The sequence below is a fragment of the Mus musculus genome, chromosome 4 (assembly GCF_000001635.26).
Source record: "Mus musculus strain C57BL/6J chromosome 4, GRCm38.p6 C57BL/6J".
Taxonomy (NCBI): Eukaryota; Metazoa; Chordata; class Mammalia; order Rodentia; family Muridae; genus Mus; species Mus musculus.
This window is the reverse complement of record NC_000070.6, coordinates 34,611,851-34,628,628: the sequence shown is the minus strand read 5'-3', so window position 1 is coordinate 34,628,628 and position 16,778 is coordinate 34,611,851. Positions and strand designations below refer to the sequence as shown.

General features: G+C 40.8%; 2 protein-coding genes across 14 annotated transcripts in view; one reads left to right on the top strand and one right to left on the bottom strand.

Moving 5' to 3' along the window:
• Rars2 (arginyl-tRNA synthetase 2, mitochondrial) overlaps window positions 1-13,672 on the bottom strand; it is a 45,211-nt gene extending 31,539 nt beyond the window's left edge. For 2 of the 8 annotated variants that reach the window (NR_151507.1, NM_181406.4), the window contains exons 1-4: window positions 13,603-13,672; window positions 10,002-10,075; window positions 5,116-5,218; window positions 3,145-3,228 (exon numbers count right to left, since the gene is read on the bottom strand). Coding sequence is in view for 2 of the 8 variants with exons in the window: in NM_181406.4 (NP_852071.2) it covers window positions 3,145-3,228; window positions 5,116-5,218; window positions 10,002-10,075; window positions 13,603-13,638 (297 nt within the window). In the remaining 6 variants the exon portion in view is untranslated. Of the gene's footprint in view, window positions 1-3,144; window positions 3,229-5,115; window positions 5,219-10,001; window positions 10,076-11,903; window positions 12,105-13,067 lie in introns of all 8 variants that reach the window. The other 6 variants (XM_017319912.2, XM_030253075.1, XM_030253073.1 and 3 more) reach the window with 5 other exon arrangements.
• Orc3 (origin recognition complex, subunit 3) overlaps window positions 13,666-16,778 on the top strand; it is a 48,183-nt gene continuing 45,070 nt past the window's right edge. For 2 of the 6 annotated variants that reach the window (XM_030253653.1, XM_011250066.3), the window contains exon 1: window positions 13,666-13,764. In XM_030253653.1, the coding sequence (XP_030109513.1) occupies window positions 13,720-13,764 (45 nt within the window). In that variant the 5' untranslated portion in view covers window positions 13,666-13,719. The remainder of the gene's footprint in view (window positions 13,765-16,778) is intronic. The other 4 variants (NM_001159563.1, NM_015824.4, XM_030253654.1 and 1 more) reach the window with 2 other exon arrangements.

Genomic DNA, 16,778 nt, shown 5'->3' with positions numbered 1-16,778 from the left:
TAAAACAAATACAGCTTGATGTATTCACTACCTATAGGCAAAACTTATTTACTGACGTCACAAAGCAGTTTCTTCTCCTGTTAGTAGAGCATGCAAAATTGGATTTGTAAACTAAAAAAAAAATGTGATTTTATTCACCATGGATTTTTTAGATATATCTAAGAAAATAAGGTTTTATCTGCATTTTTAAAAATGCAAATAGAGGGCTGGAGAGATGGCTCAGTGGTTAAGAGCACTGACTGCTCTTCCAGAGGTCCTGAGTTCAATTCCCAGCAACTACATGGTGACTCATAACCATTTGTAATGGGATCCAATGCCCTCTTCTGGTGCATCTGAAGACAGCTACAGTGTATTCATACATAAAATAAATAAATCATATATATAGCTTGATTTAAATCATCTTTTTCTTTTCTCCCTAGTAACTGAATTATGCACCAGTAGATGTTACAGATTCTCCCACAAAGGACTTCAAGTTATTGGCAAGCGTTAAGTGTGGAACCCAAATAAGAGCTCTTTACACCATCATGGATTTTCTACCTCACCCAGCCATGGAAATATTTGTAGTAGCTAATACAACTGATAAAATCCTACAGTTTTTTAACTGAAATAAAGTAAAAGTCCATGGCCATTGAAATTTTAAATTATTACACAAACATGCATTTTTCCTGGAAGTATACACCTTATCTCTTTTAGCTAAAGTACCTTTAAAGGTAAAATTCTACCCTCCCCCTCCAAACTAAGGAAAAACAAAAGAAGGACAATATTGCTATCAAGGGCTAAAAGTATAGAAAAGCATATTTGGCAAGATTCATTTCCACTTCCATAAATCAGAAAATAACTACAAAAGCATCATTTAAAAGTGATGAATGATAAAGTCAGTGAATTGCCGTGGGATGATTTCAAAAGAATTCTGTACTTGAGGCTGGCTTTGGCTGTATGTTGGGGCCCTGCAGGGAAGTGTAGTAGACCCTGGGAGACAAGTACACTAGCAGGCTGTAGGTACGGCTTAACACAAATGTCTCATCTGTGACATTTTGGATTTTGACTTACTTCAGAATGAACGATGACTGAAAGTCTGGAGTTACAGAGAGAAAGGTCAGAGCAGACTGAAGGAAGGAGACCATCCAGAGACTGCCCCACCTGGGGATCCATCCCATATACAACCACCAAACCCAGACACTATTGCATATGCCAGCAAGAGCCTGCGGACAGAAGCCTGATATAGCTGTCTCCTGAGAGGCTCTGCCAGTGCCTGACTAGTATAGAAGTGGATGCTCACAGCCATCCACTGGATAGAGCACAGGGCCTCCAATAGAGGAGCTAGAGAAAGGACCCAAGGAGCTGAAGGGGTTTGCATCCCCCTAGGAGGAACAACAATATGAACTAACCAGTACCCACAGAGCTTCCTGAGGCTAAACCTCCAATCAAAGAAAACACATAGTAGGACTCATGGCTCTAGCTGCATATGTAGCAGAGGATGGCCTAGTCGGTCATCAATGGGAGGAGAGGTCCTTGGTCCTGTGAAGGCTCGATGCTCCAGTATAGGAGAATGCCAGGCCCAGGAAGCAGGAGTGGGTGGGTTGGGGAGCAGGACGAATGGGGAGGGGATTTTTGGAGGGGAAACTAGGAAAGGGGATAACATTTAAAATGTAAATAAGAAAATATCTAATTAAAAAAAAAGGCTGGAACATGAAAAAAAAAAAGATGCCTGAAAAAATAGAATCCCAACGATCTGAAAAGCACCAACTCTATTCAGAAGCATTAAGGACTGAGGAGCAAAGGTGTGAGATTAAAAGTAATCCTTGAGGGCTGCAGAGATGGCTCAGGAGCACCGACTGCTCTTCCAGAGGCCCTGAGCTCAATTCCCAGCAACCGCATGGTGGCTCACAACCATCTGTAATGGGATCCAATGCCTTCTTCAAGTGTGTCTGAAGACAGTGACAGTGTACTCATATACATAAATCTAAAAAGAAAACCCTTGAGAGAGTCCACAGTCAGAGACGTAGCAGAATTTCACAAGAGCCAGCTGGCCTTTACTCTGGAGGGATGACCACTCAGCCTTGAACGTCATCTCTTGTAAATAAGCAGTAATTGTTATGTCAGATTTATGGGAAGTTCTTCCTTGGGCATTTCAGAGCCTTTGCCTGACCTTAGTCATAAGACGTTCCTGGCAAACCTGGAATTCTTATAAAGGTTGTGCTTGCTTCGGTAGCTGCTTAAGACAGCTCGTAGGTCAGATAAGAGATGTTGGTGTGGGGACTTCTGGGAAGCTGCTCTGTGGTCAGTCGAGCACAGTCCGGCAGACCCCCGGCTGCTTTTGCTAAGCCTATTACATCTTTCTCCAATTGTAACTTAGAACAGGGACAGAGAGCTTTTGGCTTTATAATCATTTTGCAATTCAAGACTACCATATTTACTATGCCTCAACAAGCTAACAGTGAGCTATATTTCTTTAAAAACATGGCCAAGAGTATGCCAAAAATAGGCCAAAGTATGCATTATAATGTTAAAACAGTGAACAAAATGAGCTTGACTTAAGGTCTTTACTTTAATACTCACTGTTTTAGTAAGAGAAAAAGCTACATCACGATTTCTCCAGCTGATGCCTATGCTTCCAATAAATTATAGATTACTAGAGAGTAGAAACCAACGTATTTCTCTTAACATAGAGCACATTCATTCATTCATCAAACAGTTATTCATCTGGTATCTATGATGCATTAGCCATTATGTGAAAACATGGAGACAGAATGGTGGGAAAGACAGACGCTATAAACCCTGAAGTGAGTTAGAGTTGAAAGCACACGTGGCATTGGTCAAGTAAGCCTAAAATAGCAGAGGCCACTGCTGTAAGGAAGAGCCTAGCAGAGCTGCAACCGCCCTAAGGTCAGCAGGTGACTGACTGTCAGGGCTAGCCAAGTAGCCCAGTGCTACAGCGCTTGCTTAAGCATATCAGAGGCTGTGGAGCTGAACAGTGGCAGTTAAAAAAAGAGAGAGAAAAGGAAAACCACCAAGAAAATAATATAAAACTTGAAGCATATTAACTTAAGGCTGTAGTCCAGACTAAACAAGTTCCAGAGCTGGAAGATCAGTGTGGCTAACACAGCGAGAAAGCACAAAGACTAGACTATAATCCATGCTTACCTTTGTTAATAATTCTCTGTTTATTTTGAAATTTAGAGTCCTTGGGCCAGCACTGATGGCTGTCACCACTGTATCACACTTAAGCTGAAAAATAATGAATCGTGTAAAGCAGGTTACATTCTAGAACCGACCTGATGAGACACGTGGTTCTAGCAGCATGAAACTGGCTCACAAGACAGCAGCAGGTGAATTAGTTCTCAGGCATTACGGTGGGGCCAGGGGCTTAGACAGTGTTTTCTGTCCCGCCATTCTTACACAAACATGTTTTCTTTTCTTTTTTCCTCACAAAAATGCTGTTCAGTCTCTCTCCCCCCTTTCCTGTTCCTTCTCTTTAAATTTCCCCATCTGTCATACAGTGAACACTTTATCTTTTTCACCTTTATGAAAGCCACAAGTAGGACATCGTGTCAGGACCCACTGCTACAGCACTTGCACCAACACACAGACTGAAGCCTTAAAGAGACTGTCTGCCCTGCGTGTGTTCATTCAAACCCTTTGGTAGTCTATGTAACTCACAATGCCTGCTGTCACTAAAGAGCACCAATCTCTATTTCTGAGAACTTAAAAGACATGGAGTGGTTAAGTGTTATAATTAATTTTACTCCTGGTATACATCCTGACTTAAAAACAAAACAAAACAAAACCAAAAAAACCCCAAACAAGTGATTTTATACTGAAATTAGTATTACTGTTACCAAAGCTCCTTTAGCAGTAATTTTTAATACACATATTTTCCCAATAGTGATTTTTACTGTTTCAATCTTTTAGAGTTCTTTGAGCAACATATAACCTTATTAATATAAAATTAAACACAAACAAAAAGTTTTCCAACATGCTTCATGTCAGGGTCTGAAGCAAACAGTTTAGATTTGGTCATTCACTCAATGGACTCAACCTATGAGAAAGAACTTAAAAATACAGAATGTGTACAAAATCATCTAGCTACAACTTCTCTGTGATCTTTCCATATACATTATTTCTCCTCATATTTTTAATGCTCTTCTCAAAAACTTACTTTAAAAAATTGCAACCCACTGTTCTAATATATCATGCTTGTTTTCCTAGATTCAAGCCTTTATCCAGGGGCCTGGGGAGATGGCTTGGATCTTAGAAGCATTCAGTGGCTGGTCTTTCAGAGGACCTGGGCGCTATTGCTAGCACTCACAACTGGCTGGAACTCAAGCTGGAACTCAAGGGGAGCAAGCAAATCTGTCTTTAAAAGCTTATACAGTTTTGCCGGGTGATGGTCAAGCACGCCTTTAATCCCAGCACTTGGGAGGCAAAGGCAGGTGGATCTCTGAGTGCAAGGCCAACCTGGTCTGCAGAGCGATAGTCAGGGCTACACAGAGAAATCTTTCCTTGGAAAACTAAAACCAAACCAACCAAGCAAAGAAAAATTATACAATTTCAATCTATAAAATATAATTAACATTTCAGTCCTGTGGCTAATAAAAAACAAAACCAACTAAAACCTAGTCACTTAGGAAAGGAACCTGACTGTTCATACTGTCCCACGACCATGTGTGTGAAACACTTTGACTGATGTAGGAGGGTCCAGCCCACTGCAGTTGGCATCCCTAGGTAAATGGGCCTGAGTTGTATAAACAGGCAAGCTAAGCAGGGGCCCGAGAGGCAAACAGCAAGCATTCCTTCAGGATATCTGCTTCAGTTACTGCTTAAGCTCCTGTCTTGTTTTCCCTCAGTGATGTGCCGTTACCTAGGCAAATAAACCTCTTCCTCTCTAAGTCATTTTTGGTCATATTTACCACAGCAACAGAAAGTAGACTACAACCAAAGGAATTCTTTACAACTACTTTGAAAACCATTAAGCCTCACAGGATACAATGAACTATAGTATTTTTCAAGATGTCTTAACAAAGAAATTGTATTTAGTTCATTATAGCTGAGGCTGCCTGTAGAGCTCGGCTCTTCTTTAAATGCTAAGCTTATTATAATTTAGAGATACAATACCTTCTCTGCCAATCTCCTGGCTTGGTCTTGAGTGTCTACCTGTGACTTGTGATTGTTGTCTTCTAGTAAGGAATCCACCGAAAGCTGAAAATCTGCCACCTCTCTAAAGATTAACATGAAATGGGAAAGAATTGTTATAGAAACATTGCCTGTGTGTTCTTTATGAATACCTTTGAAATGAAAAGTCAAGAAATACAAAACTTTTTATTTACTTATAACTTTTAAGTCTTTGGTTATTTTATAAAATTCTTACCTAAGTTTATCTTTGAAACAGACAAAGATATCTGGCAAGTGAAGTGCAACTAGTAAGCAGATTCATAAAAGCCCAAGTCTTTCGACATCTACTATGAAGCTGTTTCTCCATTTGAAATGTTTGTATATAACCTTCCAAATAACAAGAGCAAAATGGGGTTGTCTGTTTGTGTCTTTTTGTTTATTTGTTCGTTTGTTTGTTTGGTTTGGTTTGGCTTTTCAAGTCAGGGTTTCTCTGTAAGCTTTGGCTGTCCTGGAACTCACACAGACTAGAGATTCACCTGCCTCTGCCTCCAGAGTGCTGGGATTAAAGGCGTGTGCCTGGAAATGTACCCAGTCTTTGAAACAGAATTTGTAGTTTCACTGAGAAAAACAAAACAAAAATCAGGTTAACCTTACCACAAGGAAAAGACTTAAATCTGGAAAAAAAAAAAAAGAAAGACTTCTCAGTTTAAACAGGTACCTGGGAATGGCTCATCATATCTCTACAGAGTTTTCTGTGGGTGTGACAATTCAGATTATTTAATAACTGCACAACCACATATACTGGCATCTTCTGGTATTCAACAGAGAGCTAGTGAAGAGAGCTAAGCAAGTTATGCCATTGCTTGTCTAGCCCATGTGTCACTCTCATAAAAGAATATACAAGGAGGGCACACGGGCTGACACAGAGGAACACCTAAAAGTCCTATACGGCTTCTTGTCGACATCACATTACAGAACTTAAGCTCAAATGACCGTTATGAAGTTTCTTGGGAGGTGGGCACAAATACTAATAAGCTATATCAACTGAAACCTTCTGCAGAGGGAAACCCCAATGGAGTGTCACTGGGTACAGCAGCCCCAATACAGGGTAGGCCCATGCCAACACAAAACAGACCCCGAGGTTTTCTTCTGTGATTCTTGTTTCCTTTTGGTATTTTTTGTCTTGTTGGTTTTTGTTTGTTTTGTTTTTGTTTTTTAGAGAGACAGGGACAGAACATAAAGTTGGGGGAGCCCCTGCTCACCATGGGACATGGGAAAGGATCTGGGGAATTGGATAGAAGAAAAAACGTGATCAAATGTATTACATGCAGTTCCACCCAATACATCTACAAAACACTTCTGCATGAAAGGCGCAGGGTTGGAACATTGCAGAAGGGGCAAAAAGAGAGTATGAGCCAGAGGGTCAGAGAGTTCGCTGTGAGATTGTCTCCTAGTAATGTCAGAAGCTACACACATAAAGCCTCACTGACATGACTGACCAAACATGAGCCAAATAAGGATGACAGCAACAGATATGACAAACTGAACGGAGAAAAGCCCATGAGGTCTTAACTCTATACAAAGGGCTGTAGCCAAGTAAGAAGAGCTGGGAACGGGAAAGGTAGCCTTCCCTAGGGAAGAGTACAATGCCACAGAACACATTTTATTTAAAAATATTTATGTATACATATACACTTACTAGCACCATGCAGCCGAGCAGGTTATATTTAGGAATAGGTATGTATGTACCTATCCTTATTTACATGCTATGCAATAACTAACAAAAGGGGCATGAGACAGAAGGAGAGCAAGGAGGGAAGTAAGGGAGGACTTGAAGAGAAATATAATCAAATTATAATCCAAAAAATAAAAATTGCATTGTATAAAAAATTAATTAAAAACCCAATGAAATTTCCTGGGTCTAATTTTTTTCTTTTTGGTTTTGAGAAAGAGTTTTTTTTTTATATAGCCTTGGCTACTCTAGTACTCATTCTGTAGACCAGGCTGACCTTGAACTCAGAGATCTACCTCTCTCTGTCTCTGGAGTGCTGGGATTAAAGGTGTGCACTGCCGTGCCTGGCCATTTTCTGGGTTTTAATTCATCACCTAGCAACTTAGTACAACATCTGTTTACCAATCCAAACTGATGTTTGAGCTGTAACCACAAATTCAAGTTTACCTACCAATTTATGTCTGCAATACTGGACATTGCTCAATATCTTGGTACCTCAGTAAAATGATGATAACAATGGTATGTACTTTATAAGGTTATTGAGAAACAACATCTCGGTTATAAATTATGTTAGTCATTGATCTGATGCTAAACAGAATATCAAACATGACCAACACTTGCACCTTGGGGGAAGTTTTCTCTTTGTCCTTTCTATACTAAAATGGTTGGCAAGTGTGCTCTTGTGTTTTCTAAGATTATTCTTTGCTGGGTATATGATGACCCACTCCATTTTTGGAAAACAAAATTTAATTGTAGCAATTCATCTAAGTCTTTGATAATTTAGTCAAGTATTTGAACCAATCTATGGGCAACTAAAGAAATGCACTTAGCAAAACAGGAATAAAGCATAAAGTGGCACAGAAGCAACAAAAAGAGATTTTTAAAAGTCAGAGAAAATAAAGAAAAAGTAAAAGTAATGAGCTCTATTGTTATTGAGATGATAGGGAATTGAGTAGATCAAGGACTGAATTATACTTTCTTGATATAGTCCTAGCGTTCTTTATAAATGATTAACTAGGACTTCAATCTTACAAGCATGGCTCGCAAACATCCAGAAAGACTCAAAGTAAGAATCATATGCTGCTAAAAAAAAAAAAAAAGAAAGTCTTTTAAAAAATTATTAACAGAGCTGGGAGTGGTGGCACATTTCTTTAATCCCAATGCTATGAAGGCAGAGGCAGGTGGATCTCTGTGTTTGAGACCATCCTGATCTACAGACTGAGTTCTAGGACAATGAAGGCTATAGAGAAACCCTGTTTCAAACAACAACAAAAGTGAATATAAACAGACATGTGCTGTTTTATTTTCAATTGAAATGATTAAGGTGAAGCCATCCGGTCCCCATGGTATTCTGTGTCTGCCTGATCACTTCTCAGCCTTCTACGGCCACATTTATCTTGCTACCGTTTCTGAGACTGTCCATGGCATTGGCTATGGTCCAAGCAAATTATGTAGTACCTGCCAGGAAGATACTGCTGGGTCTTGTAAAGAAGTCAGACGTGGCTAGTAAAACACACACACACACACACACACACACACTCACAGACACTCTCTCTCTCTCTCTCTCTCTCTCTCTCTCTCTCTCTCCCCCTCCCTCTCTCTCTCTCTCTCCTTGAGCAATGATGGCTTTGTTTTTAAAATGATACCCCCCTGACCTTAAGCTCAAGAGCTTTTTTCAGAGTCACAAGCCATTCTTGGTCTGGCCATCAATAAAAAGAACTTCCAATTGGGTTAATCAGCATGGTTGTCAATAACTACCTTGTGTGGATCATTTCAAAACCAAGGGGAAAGTGTCCTGAATTTTCTAACTAGACTGCCTGGTACACTTTTGTTTTAAACAGTAAATTAGTGGGAAAAACAAGTCTTTTAAAAGATGTAATAGCTATACTTTGAAATCTAGTAGTTACAACACAATCCAATGCTGAGGACTAGCCCTATGCACACAGTGGTAGCGCTCAGTAATTGACATACAGATTTCTTTAAAGCAGGCCTTCTTCTTTCTTTTTTCTTTCTCTTAATTTCTTCTTCTTCTTCCTTTTTTTTTTTTTTTTTTTTCCTTTTTTGAGACAGGCCTTTACACAGCTCTGACTGTCCTGGAATTCATTATATAGGCCAGGCTGATCTTTGAACTCATAGAGATCAGTCTGCCTCTAACTTCTAAGTGCTGAGATTAAAGGCATCCCCCACCACACCCAGCCCCATTTTCACTATTTTCAAAACTGAAAATAGTAAGATTATCAGTAGTCTCTAGTCTGTGCCTTTTCTTTCTATTTATTTCTTCTTTATCATGAAAAGAGGAATACTCACCTCTCCCTCTCACCTGAAAGTTCTAACAAAATTCAGGGAACAAAGGATACATTAATACTGAGAATTTTATATTCCATCTTTAAACCTTAGAGCTAAGAATCTAGTATGTGTCAAGTTTCTTACTACTCTGCAGGAGCTCAAGGACTCTTGCATATGTCTAGTCACCCTCCGTGCACCCCCTACTGTAAACCACCCCTAACTTGCTGTAACTCCTGCTACAATGCAAATGCATCATAAGTATATTGTTATCAGTGTATTGTTTCAGAGATAATATAAAAAAATAACCTTGTTTAGATTTAATGCAGATGTGATTTCTTTTTTTGAACATTTTGATCCCGTGGCCCAAGATAATACATCCATGGGTAGGCTACATTTTATCCAAGCACTAAAATATTTTGCCAAAATGATAAAATGATGAGACTAATATAAAAAAAGATTATTTTTTCCCTGTACCTAAGAAAACAATATGGATTTTATATAACCCTAAACAATAATTCTCTATCACTTGGGAGTCTTCAAATGAAGTCAAGCAAACAACACAACCAAAGAGGCAGAGTAAGTATGGTACACTAGAACTCAAGCATCAGATGATTACACAGTCTCTAACGTTCCAATCAGATCAGACTGACATAATTACTGCTAGCATAAACAAATATGAAAACAATTAACAAAAGGATAGTTACATGTACCACGGAATACTTAAAATAGAACTGGAATTTTATGACCCTAATTATAATAAGTTGAATATAATGAATCCTAACTTTAAGGACGACTCTGTAAATTTAAGAGTTGAATAAAATTGGATTGCCAACAAATTCAACAATTTGAGATCACTACAAGCATACTTAACTCTTTTTTTGAAACTGGAACAGCAGATATTGACTTGATCAAGCTTTCTGGTGGAAGAGCCAATACTCTGGAAAGCTAAAAGGAAAAAAAGAATAAAACAGGATAAAATGGTTGATCCATCTATTCCAGAGCGAATGGAATATTACTAGCAATAAAGAAATGCCATTAACACACTTAATAAGAAGGAACCTCAAATACATCATAAGTAAAACCCATATAAAAGAAGGTATTAAGTATGATTCAACATATCTGATATTCTAGGAAACACAAAACTCTCTGACTGAAGTAAGATCTGTGGCTGCCAGGGCTTGAATATGATGCAATGGTTTGATTATAAAGCAGCAAGCAGGAGGCTGCTTGTCCTTCAATGGATTTTATATTTGTCAAATTTAAACACGTATATTCAAAAAAGAAGATATGAATCAATGAGAATCAAAAGATGATTTTCATCAAAAGAATATTTATTGAATAGCTAGTCTGTACCAGTTAGTATTCTAAGCATCGTGGCTATAAAAACAAACAAAACAGATTTAAAAATTATGGCATTTAATAGAAACAAGTAAATATTAAGGAAAAAATATCTAATCCCCAGGCCCAAACTCTATTAAAGGTTTACTCATCAGAGAAGCAGCAAAGAAATAAATCAAAATTAAGGAAAAACCAAAGCAAAGGCCATAGGATAACTCAGTGATAAACCACCAGCCACTTGGCCTGGTTTGGTACATATGAGGAGCAAGGCTTGGTCCTTAGCACATAAATAATAAGTAAGCAGAAATGGGTACATTTATATTTTCAGGAAGCTTCTTTCATGACTGTGTTGAATTTAGTGGTACAGACATTTCCAGGTTTTCAGTAATTTTTGGTGAAAGGCACACACACGCACACACACACACACACACACACACACACACACACACACATTATAGGATTTAGTTATTCCTTGGACACGTGACACACGAAAGAGAGAGAACTCTGTTAAGCAGCCAGAGATGACTACAGAAAACCACAACTAGCTGGAATGCAGAGTTGTGAAGCCCAGCCTTGGAACTTTGGTGCAAGCAGTATACTTGAGAGATGACTCCTGGGACTGTGGGGATGCACTGAGAGAGAAGGAGAGAGAAGGAGATTGAACCACCAGAGCTGGAACTCTGCTTGCTGCTTGCTATGGTAAAGTGCTCACCAAGTGAATGCCAGGAGGACTGGGTTCAGAACCCTAGCACACTTTAAGAGCTGAGTGTGGCGACACGTGTTTGTGACTTTACAGTGCTGGTGCTGCAGAGAGCTGGGGTATTAGGTAGGGATGATAAATAAAAGAGCCTAAATCTGGGTATGAGAGGACCAGATAAGGAGAATGGTAGGGTGGGGAGGGGGGAAGGGTATACGAGAAAAATACACTGAATGATTTTTAACATAAAAAAGGAGGACAGGGCTGAGCCAGTTCCAGCAGGCCAGTTGGCTTCCTTGAGGAACTAATGTAAGACAATGTTGCCCAGTTATAGGAGCTAAACTGTAAATAAAGAAGGGTTGTTCCTATTTTAGGAAGGAAACCACTCCAGGCTGTCCCACAGACAAGGAGTTCTGGCATAGGTAACCAAGAAAAACTGCAGCTAAATGTATTGGTAATGTGAGTGAGAATTCCTGAAAATAAGCTGTGTCTGTAGTAGCTGACTGACTAAAACTTCGACGACTGTGGAGAGTTATGGATAGTGCAGATCTGGGACCTAATTAATTTCATTAGTGTCTCCCACCTTTGGACCTAATATCATGCTACTACAAGCAAGAGTTAACATCCTGACAAACAGATAACCTTTTGGGGATGTACTAACAAAAAAACCCTAGTTTTCCACCAAGCAGAGGGGTCAGAGTGTTGTCAGAGAGCAGCCGGGGTCTACAGAAGAGTTACCCTCATCTTGCTGTAACCAGCCTCGCTGATGGTGCCATCAATCTATTTTTTAAATGCTTTGCTTTACTAATATCACTCTTTGTTCTGCTGCTCCACGAAACTGCATCCATACTGGAACTATGGAGATTGGGGAAACGTGAACCCATGTTGCTGGTCCAGTCAGTCAAAGTTGGCCGCAGCATCTGCTATCCTTTCTTCCCTCTGAGTGGAGAGCCGGAGATCCGTGTGGACAGTGGTTATGACAGGTGTTAATTTCCTGCCATGGTAAAACTAAAAGCTGGTCACATAAACACAAGAACAAAGAAAGCAGAGGCTAACTTAACTAATGGCTTACAGAGCCTGCCAAGAGCTTAAGAGCATTAACACCTGCAAGGTCTAAGGACAGACCTTGCCTTCTTGGGATAAAGGTCAGCAGAGAGTCGTGGTTAACAGCTAGAAAGGACGAGTAAAGATAGAGAAGGGTCTTTAAAGCATGGCCGCTTCCTTAATTGAGCAAGCTGTGCATAAAAGCCTGCGATCATCTCTTTGGTGAGCCAATGGGGCGTGCACAGCCAATGGAGAAAACCTGAGACACCGGCACCCTTCCCCACCCTCATCCAGCCACAGGCTCCCCAACTCTGGATTTCCCGTCCCTCATTCCGGAGGATAGGCCTGCCTTAATAAAAACAGTTTCACTCTGCCTCTGTCTTCTTTCTCTCTTGCATTTTGTCTTTCCCAGACAGTCAGTTGTTTTTTGCTTGTACCATGCAATGAACTCAGCTAACAGCAGAATTGCCATTACACCTGCAGCTCCCTGGCTAACCAACCTAGCTAAACGGGTAAACTCCAGGTTCGGGGAGAAAATCTGCCTTAGGGGAGAGGGGGGAAAGGTGGACAGTGACTGGAGGAAACACAGGCAACCTGTGGCCTGTCCTCATGAAGGAACATACAAACACAGACACACAGATAACACATTAAAGTCATCTCTGTAGGCTGGAGCTTAATTCCCACAGAACTACCTAAGAAGTATATGCACCATCTTTCAGAATTGTCTAAAACAACCCAGCCACAGCGGGCCTAAGTCTGTGCTAGCACTAGCAAACTCCAGGCAGGATAGGCTGCGCTAAACACGCGAGGAGTACAGGTCAAGTGTCTTTCTCCACCTTATTTGAGGCAGACTCTCACCGAACCAGAGGCTGGAGCCACCGGTTTCTGTTTCCACCTCTCAGAAGTGTGGTTTCAGACTTCCTTAGCTATGCAGGTTTTTCAACCTAGGTTCTGGAAATTCAAACGCAGGCACAGATGCTTGTATAGCAGGCACTTCACCCGCGGAGCCATCTCCGCAGCCCTTAGCATGCCTTTTAAATCATCTATTTTATCCAATGGTCTCCAAGTCCGGATTTAGAGCTTTTCCTCGGGAGAGCATCGCCTACAGGTTTAGTAAGCTACAAAATTTCTTATTCGAGATATATCCTACCAGGTTATTCATGAGAGCAAATAAAGGGCATAAACGAAGGAGGAACATTAATTTCTACAGGGTCTAATCATGGCCTCTGGACAGTCCGCCCAGGTTAAAGCATTAAGAACGGGAAATGAGAAGACAGTGAGCACTCAGGGCTCTCGAGGATCTTCCCACTCCGCAGCGCAAGGAGGAGGCAGGGTCGGCCTAGGCTGCACCCTCCGGCCCTGGCTCCCGCTGGCTCGCCGCTCTGGACTGTACCTGACAGGCGATCGACCTACGAAAGCCACACGCCATGCCTCCCTTTCCCGCACGCCCCGCCTCCGCGCCGGAAGTCGCCTCTGCTTCCGCCAGGGCGCGCGGAAGTGTGGAGTGCGCATGCACACGGGGCCGCGGACTATGGCCACCTCCTCCGTGTCTAAGGTACGTGGGGGTGGCGCTCGCCTCAGATTCGCGGTGCCTGTTTGGCAAGTCCGACGAGGTTTGATGGGCATCAGCTCTGGCTCCGCGGAGAACAGGACTCGGGCGGCTTTGCCCAGGTCCGGGTTCGAGGCAAGCTTTGCTCTGGGCAACTAGGCCATGGCGCCAAGGCTAGGAGAGCGGCTGCCCCCAGAATGTGCTGCGTCCTGCCGCTTCCCCCACTCTTCCCCCTCCATAAATTCACACTGTGCTTTAAGTTACCGAGATGCAGATGGAGGCAAAAATAGATTTCTGTTCCCAGAAATACTCATAAGCAGCTGATCTTGAATTGGCTCATTAGCAAGGAGAAAAGTTCTAAGAGAGGAGGGACGAACCAAGGTTTCTGGGAGACCGAGGAAATTCTTGGAGAAAGTGACAGTTTGGCTAAGGTCTGAAAAATAAGAATCTTGGCAAAATATAAAGCATTAGTTTGGGAGAGCAGAATAAGATGGTCTTTGCCTTAGAATGTAGAAATAAAAGAGCGTATTAAGTAAAAAGAGCAGTTTAACCCGTGAGTGGAGAGAGGAGCATTAGGAAAAACCAGAATAAAAATGTAATTCAGATGAGTGTTTTGAGGGGTTGTGGACTACTCGATGGCAAAGGAGTGCTAGTCAAATTGTAGTTTGTAAGAGGAGAAATCCTAGGCTTGTATTGCCCCCTAGGAGCCTGTGGCTACATCTGGAATTAAGATAACTTAAAATTAAGTTTACCATTAGCAACCATATTTCAAGAATATCAAACAGGGCAGCAGATGGAAAAGAAAGGTCTATTGGTCTGTGCTGCTATGCCTTGTAAAGTAAGACTTGACTCCTGTTCTAAGAACAGAAGGACACTCCTGAAGGAAGCTGAAATAACAGACTTCTGAAAGGTTTCGTAATTGGGGCTACAGGGGAACACTGAAGTGGGCTGTCTTCTTTTATAACAGGTCTGTTAGGGGTGATGTTAACATCAGAATCAGGCAGGCAGGCAAGCAGGCAGGCAGGCAGCAACACAGCAGAGCCAGTGAAGGGAACTCTGGCCCACGGGGCAGAGTGAGACCCCTTCAGTGTTTTTACGGGGTGAACCCGCTGGAGGACATTGAAATGCTCTCTGGTTTTGGCGCACAGCCCACTAGGTTGTTGCTGGAGGTAAGCAGCGAATGACTCCTCAGTTTGTGAAGTTTAGGTGATAGATATACACTTTTTCTAACTGGGCATTCCTGAGGGGAGATGGAGCAGGGAAGACAAGGATATAAAGGCAAGTCATTTTAGTCCAAGAAACGCAACTGCCGCTTAAAGAAATTGTCACAGTTCAACAGAAATGGAGACACTTTACACATGGTACGGTTCTGGCTGAGGGTTAAGACATTTGAGAAGTGTGTTAGTGATGAAAGGTAACGGTGCACCAGACATTTAATTTTGATTAAAATGGTCAATGACAAGCAGTACCCCCAAAGACTACATTTCAAAGAGAACAAACACTGTGGTTTAATTAATTTTTTGGAGGCATGTTCTCTCGATGTGCCTTTATCGGTTTGCAACTCTATATGTAGATCAGGCTGAACTTGAACTCTCCTGCCTTCCTGAGCCTGCCAAGTGCTAGGATTAAGGGTGTGCACCACCATACCCAGTTCCTAGTTAAAGACTTTTGTGGTTTTTTTAGCTTTATTCCTATTTTTATTTTTCCTTGGCTACAAAGTTCCAGATGTTTTGAGTGCCCTAACTCCTAATCCTGTTTGTTGCTTAAGACTTCATTGCGTTCTCTTTTCTGGTGGTGAATGTAACAATGTGGACTTTGTGCACACTACACAAAAGCTTTACCACAGCTGCTTCTCCAGCCCTTCCAGAGAAGGAGAATTTTTTTTTTTTTTCAAAAAGCCATCATTTCTATAAAACTTGGAGATGATAGTTTTTTCAGAAAAGCACTTTTCTTTTTGCCCTAATAGAAATATCTGTGTTGATAATCATGAAAGAAATATTATATAAATAAGAACCTTTAAGGACAATTTCCAGAATTCATGGAACTGCCAACGTTTTAATTTATTTTCCTCCTTAAACATATCAAGTATTGTTGGGGGTTTTTTTTGTCATATTTTTTGGCTGATGGTTAAGGTGGTTAGCCACATTACTGTTCATTAATGTTTGTTGCTTATATTCATATCCTTGTGCTAATATTTGTTATACTACTATCCATTCTATAACTGGCTGTAACGTGTATATGGAAAGAATGCAGTAATAAGCTTGTCATGCTACCATGCACTTGTTAGAAATACGTACAAGTAATTCATAGACCTTTACTAGTTGCAAATGTAAGACCATGAGGTACAGCTTAATTTGGAACATGTAACCCACGTGGCTACTTTATATTTTGCAAAGCTGTTTAACAGTAGTCTGAGATGATCTTTTTTTTTTGTCATATTTTACTTCTCGTAATATTTCATTTTCTTTTTTTTAAAGATTTATTTATTTATTATATGTAAGTACACTGTAGCTGTCTTCAGACACACCAGAAGAGGCCGTCAGATCTCATTACGGGTGGTTGTGAGCTACCATGTGGTTGCTGTGATTTGAACTCAGAACCTTTGGAAGAGCAGTCAGTGCTCTTATCCATTGAGCCATCTCGCCAGCCCAATCTTTCATTTTCTATATAAATAGAGGTCTTAAGAGACTGTCCATGAAATGTAACTTTCATTTTGGCAGAATACACTGCAGCTAAAAAATTAGGAGCTAAGTTTCAGTGGTCACAAATAATAATAGCAAACTTAATGTAGTTGGAAAATTACCAGGAAAATTACTTAGCAAGTATTTATTCATTCTGTGTACTGGTCACCTAATATATTTATTTATTAGTACATTATAAACATTGAGGAGGTGGTTATATATAAAATACATCTGTGCTGTAAGTGTGCTCACAAATTACCAGGAAGATAAAGCAAAGATGTTTGAGTCCTGAGATCTCAGGAGAAGCATTTCTGGCAAGAGAGTCCAGGAGGGTCTCCT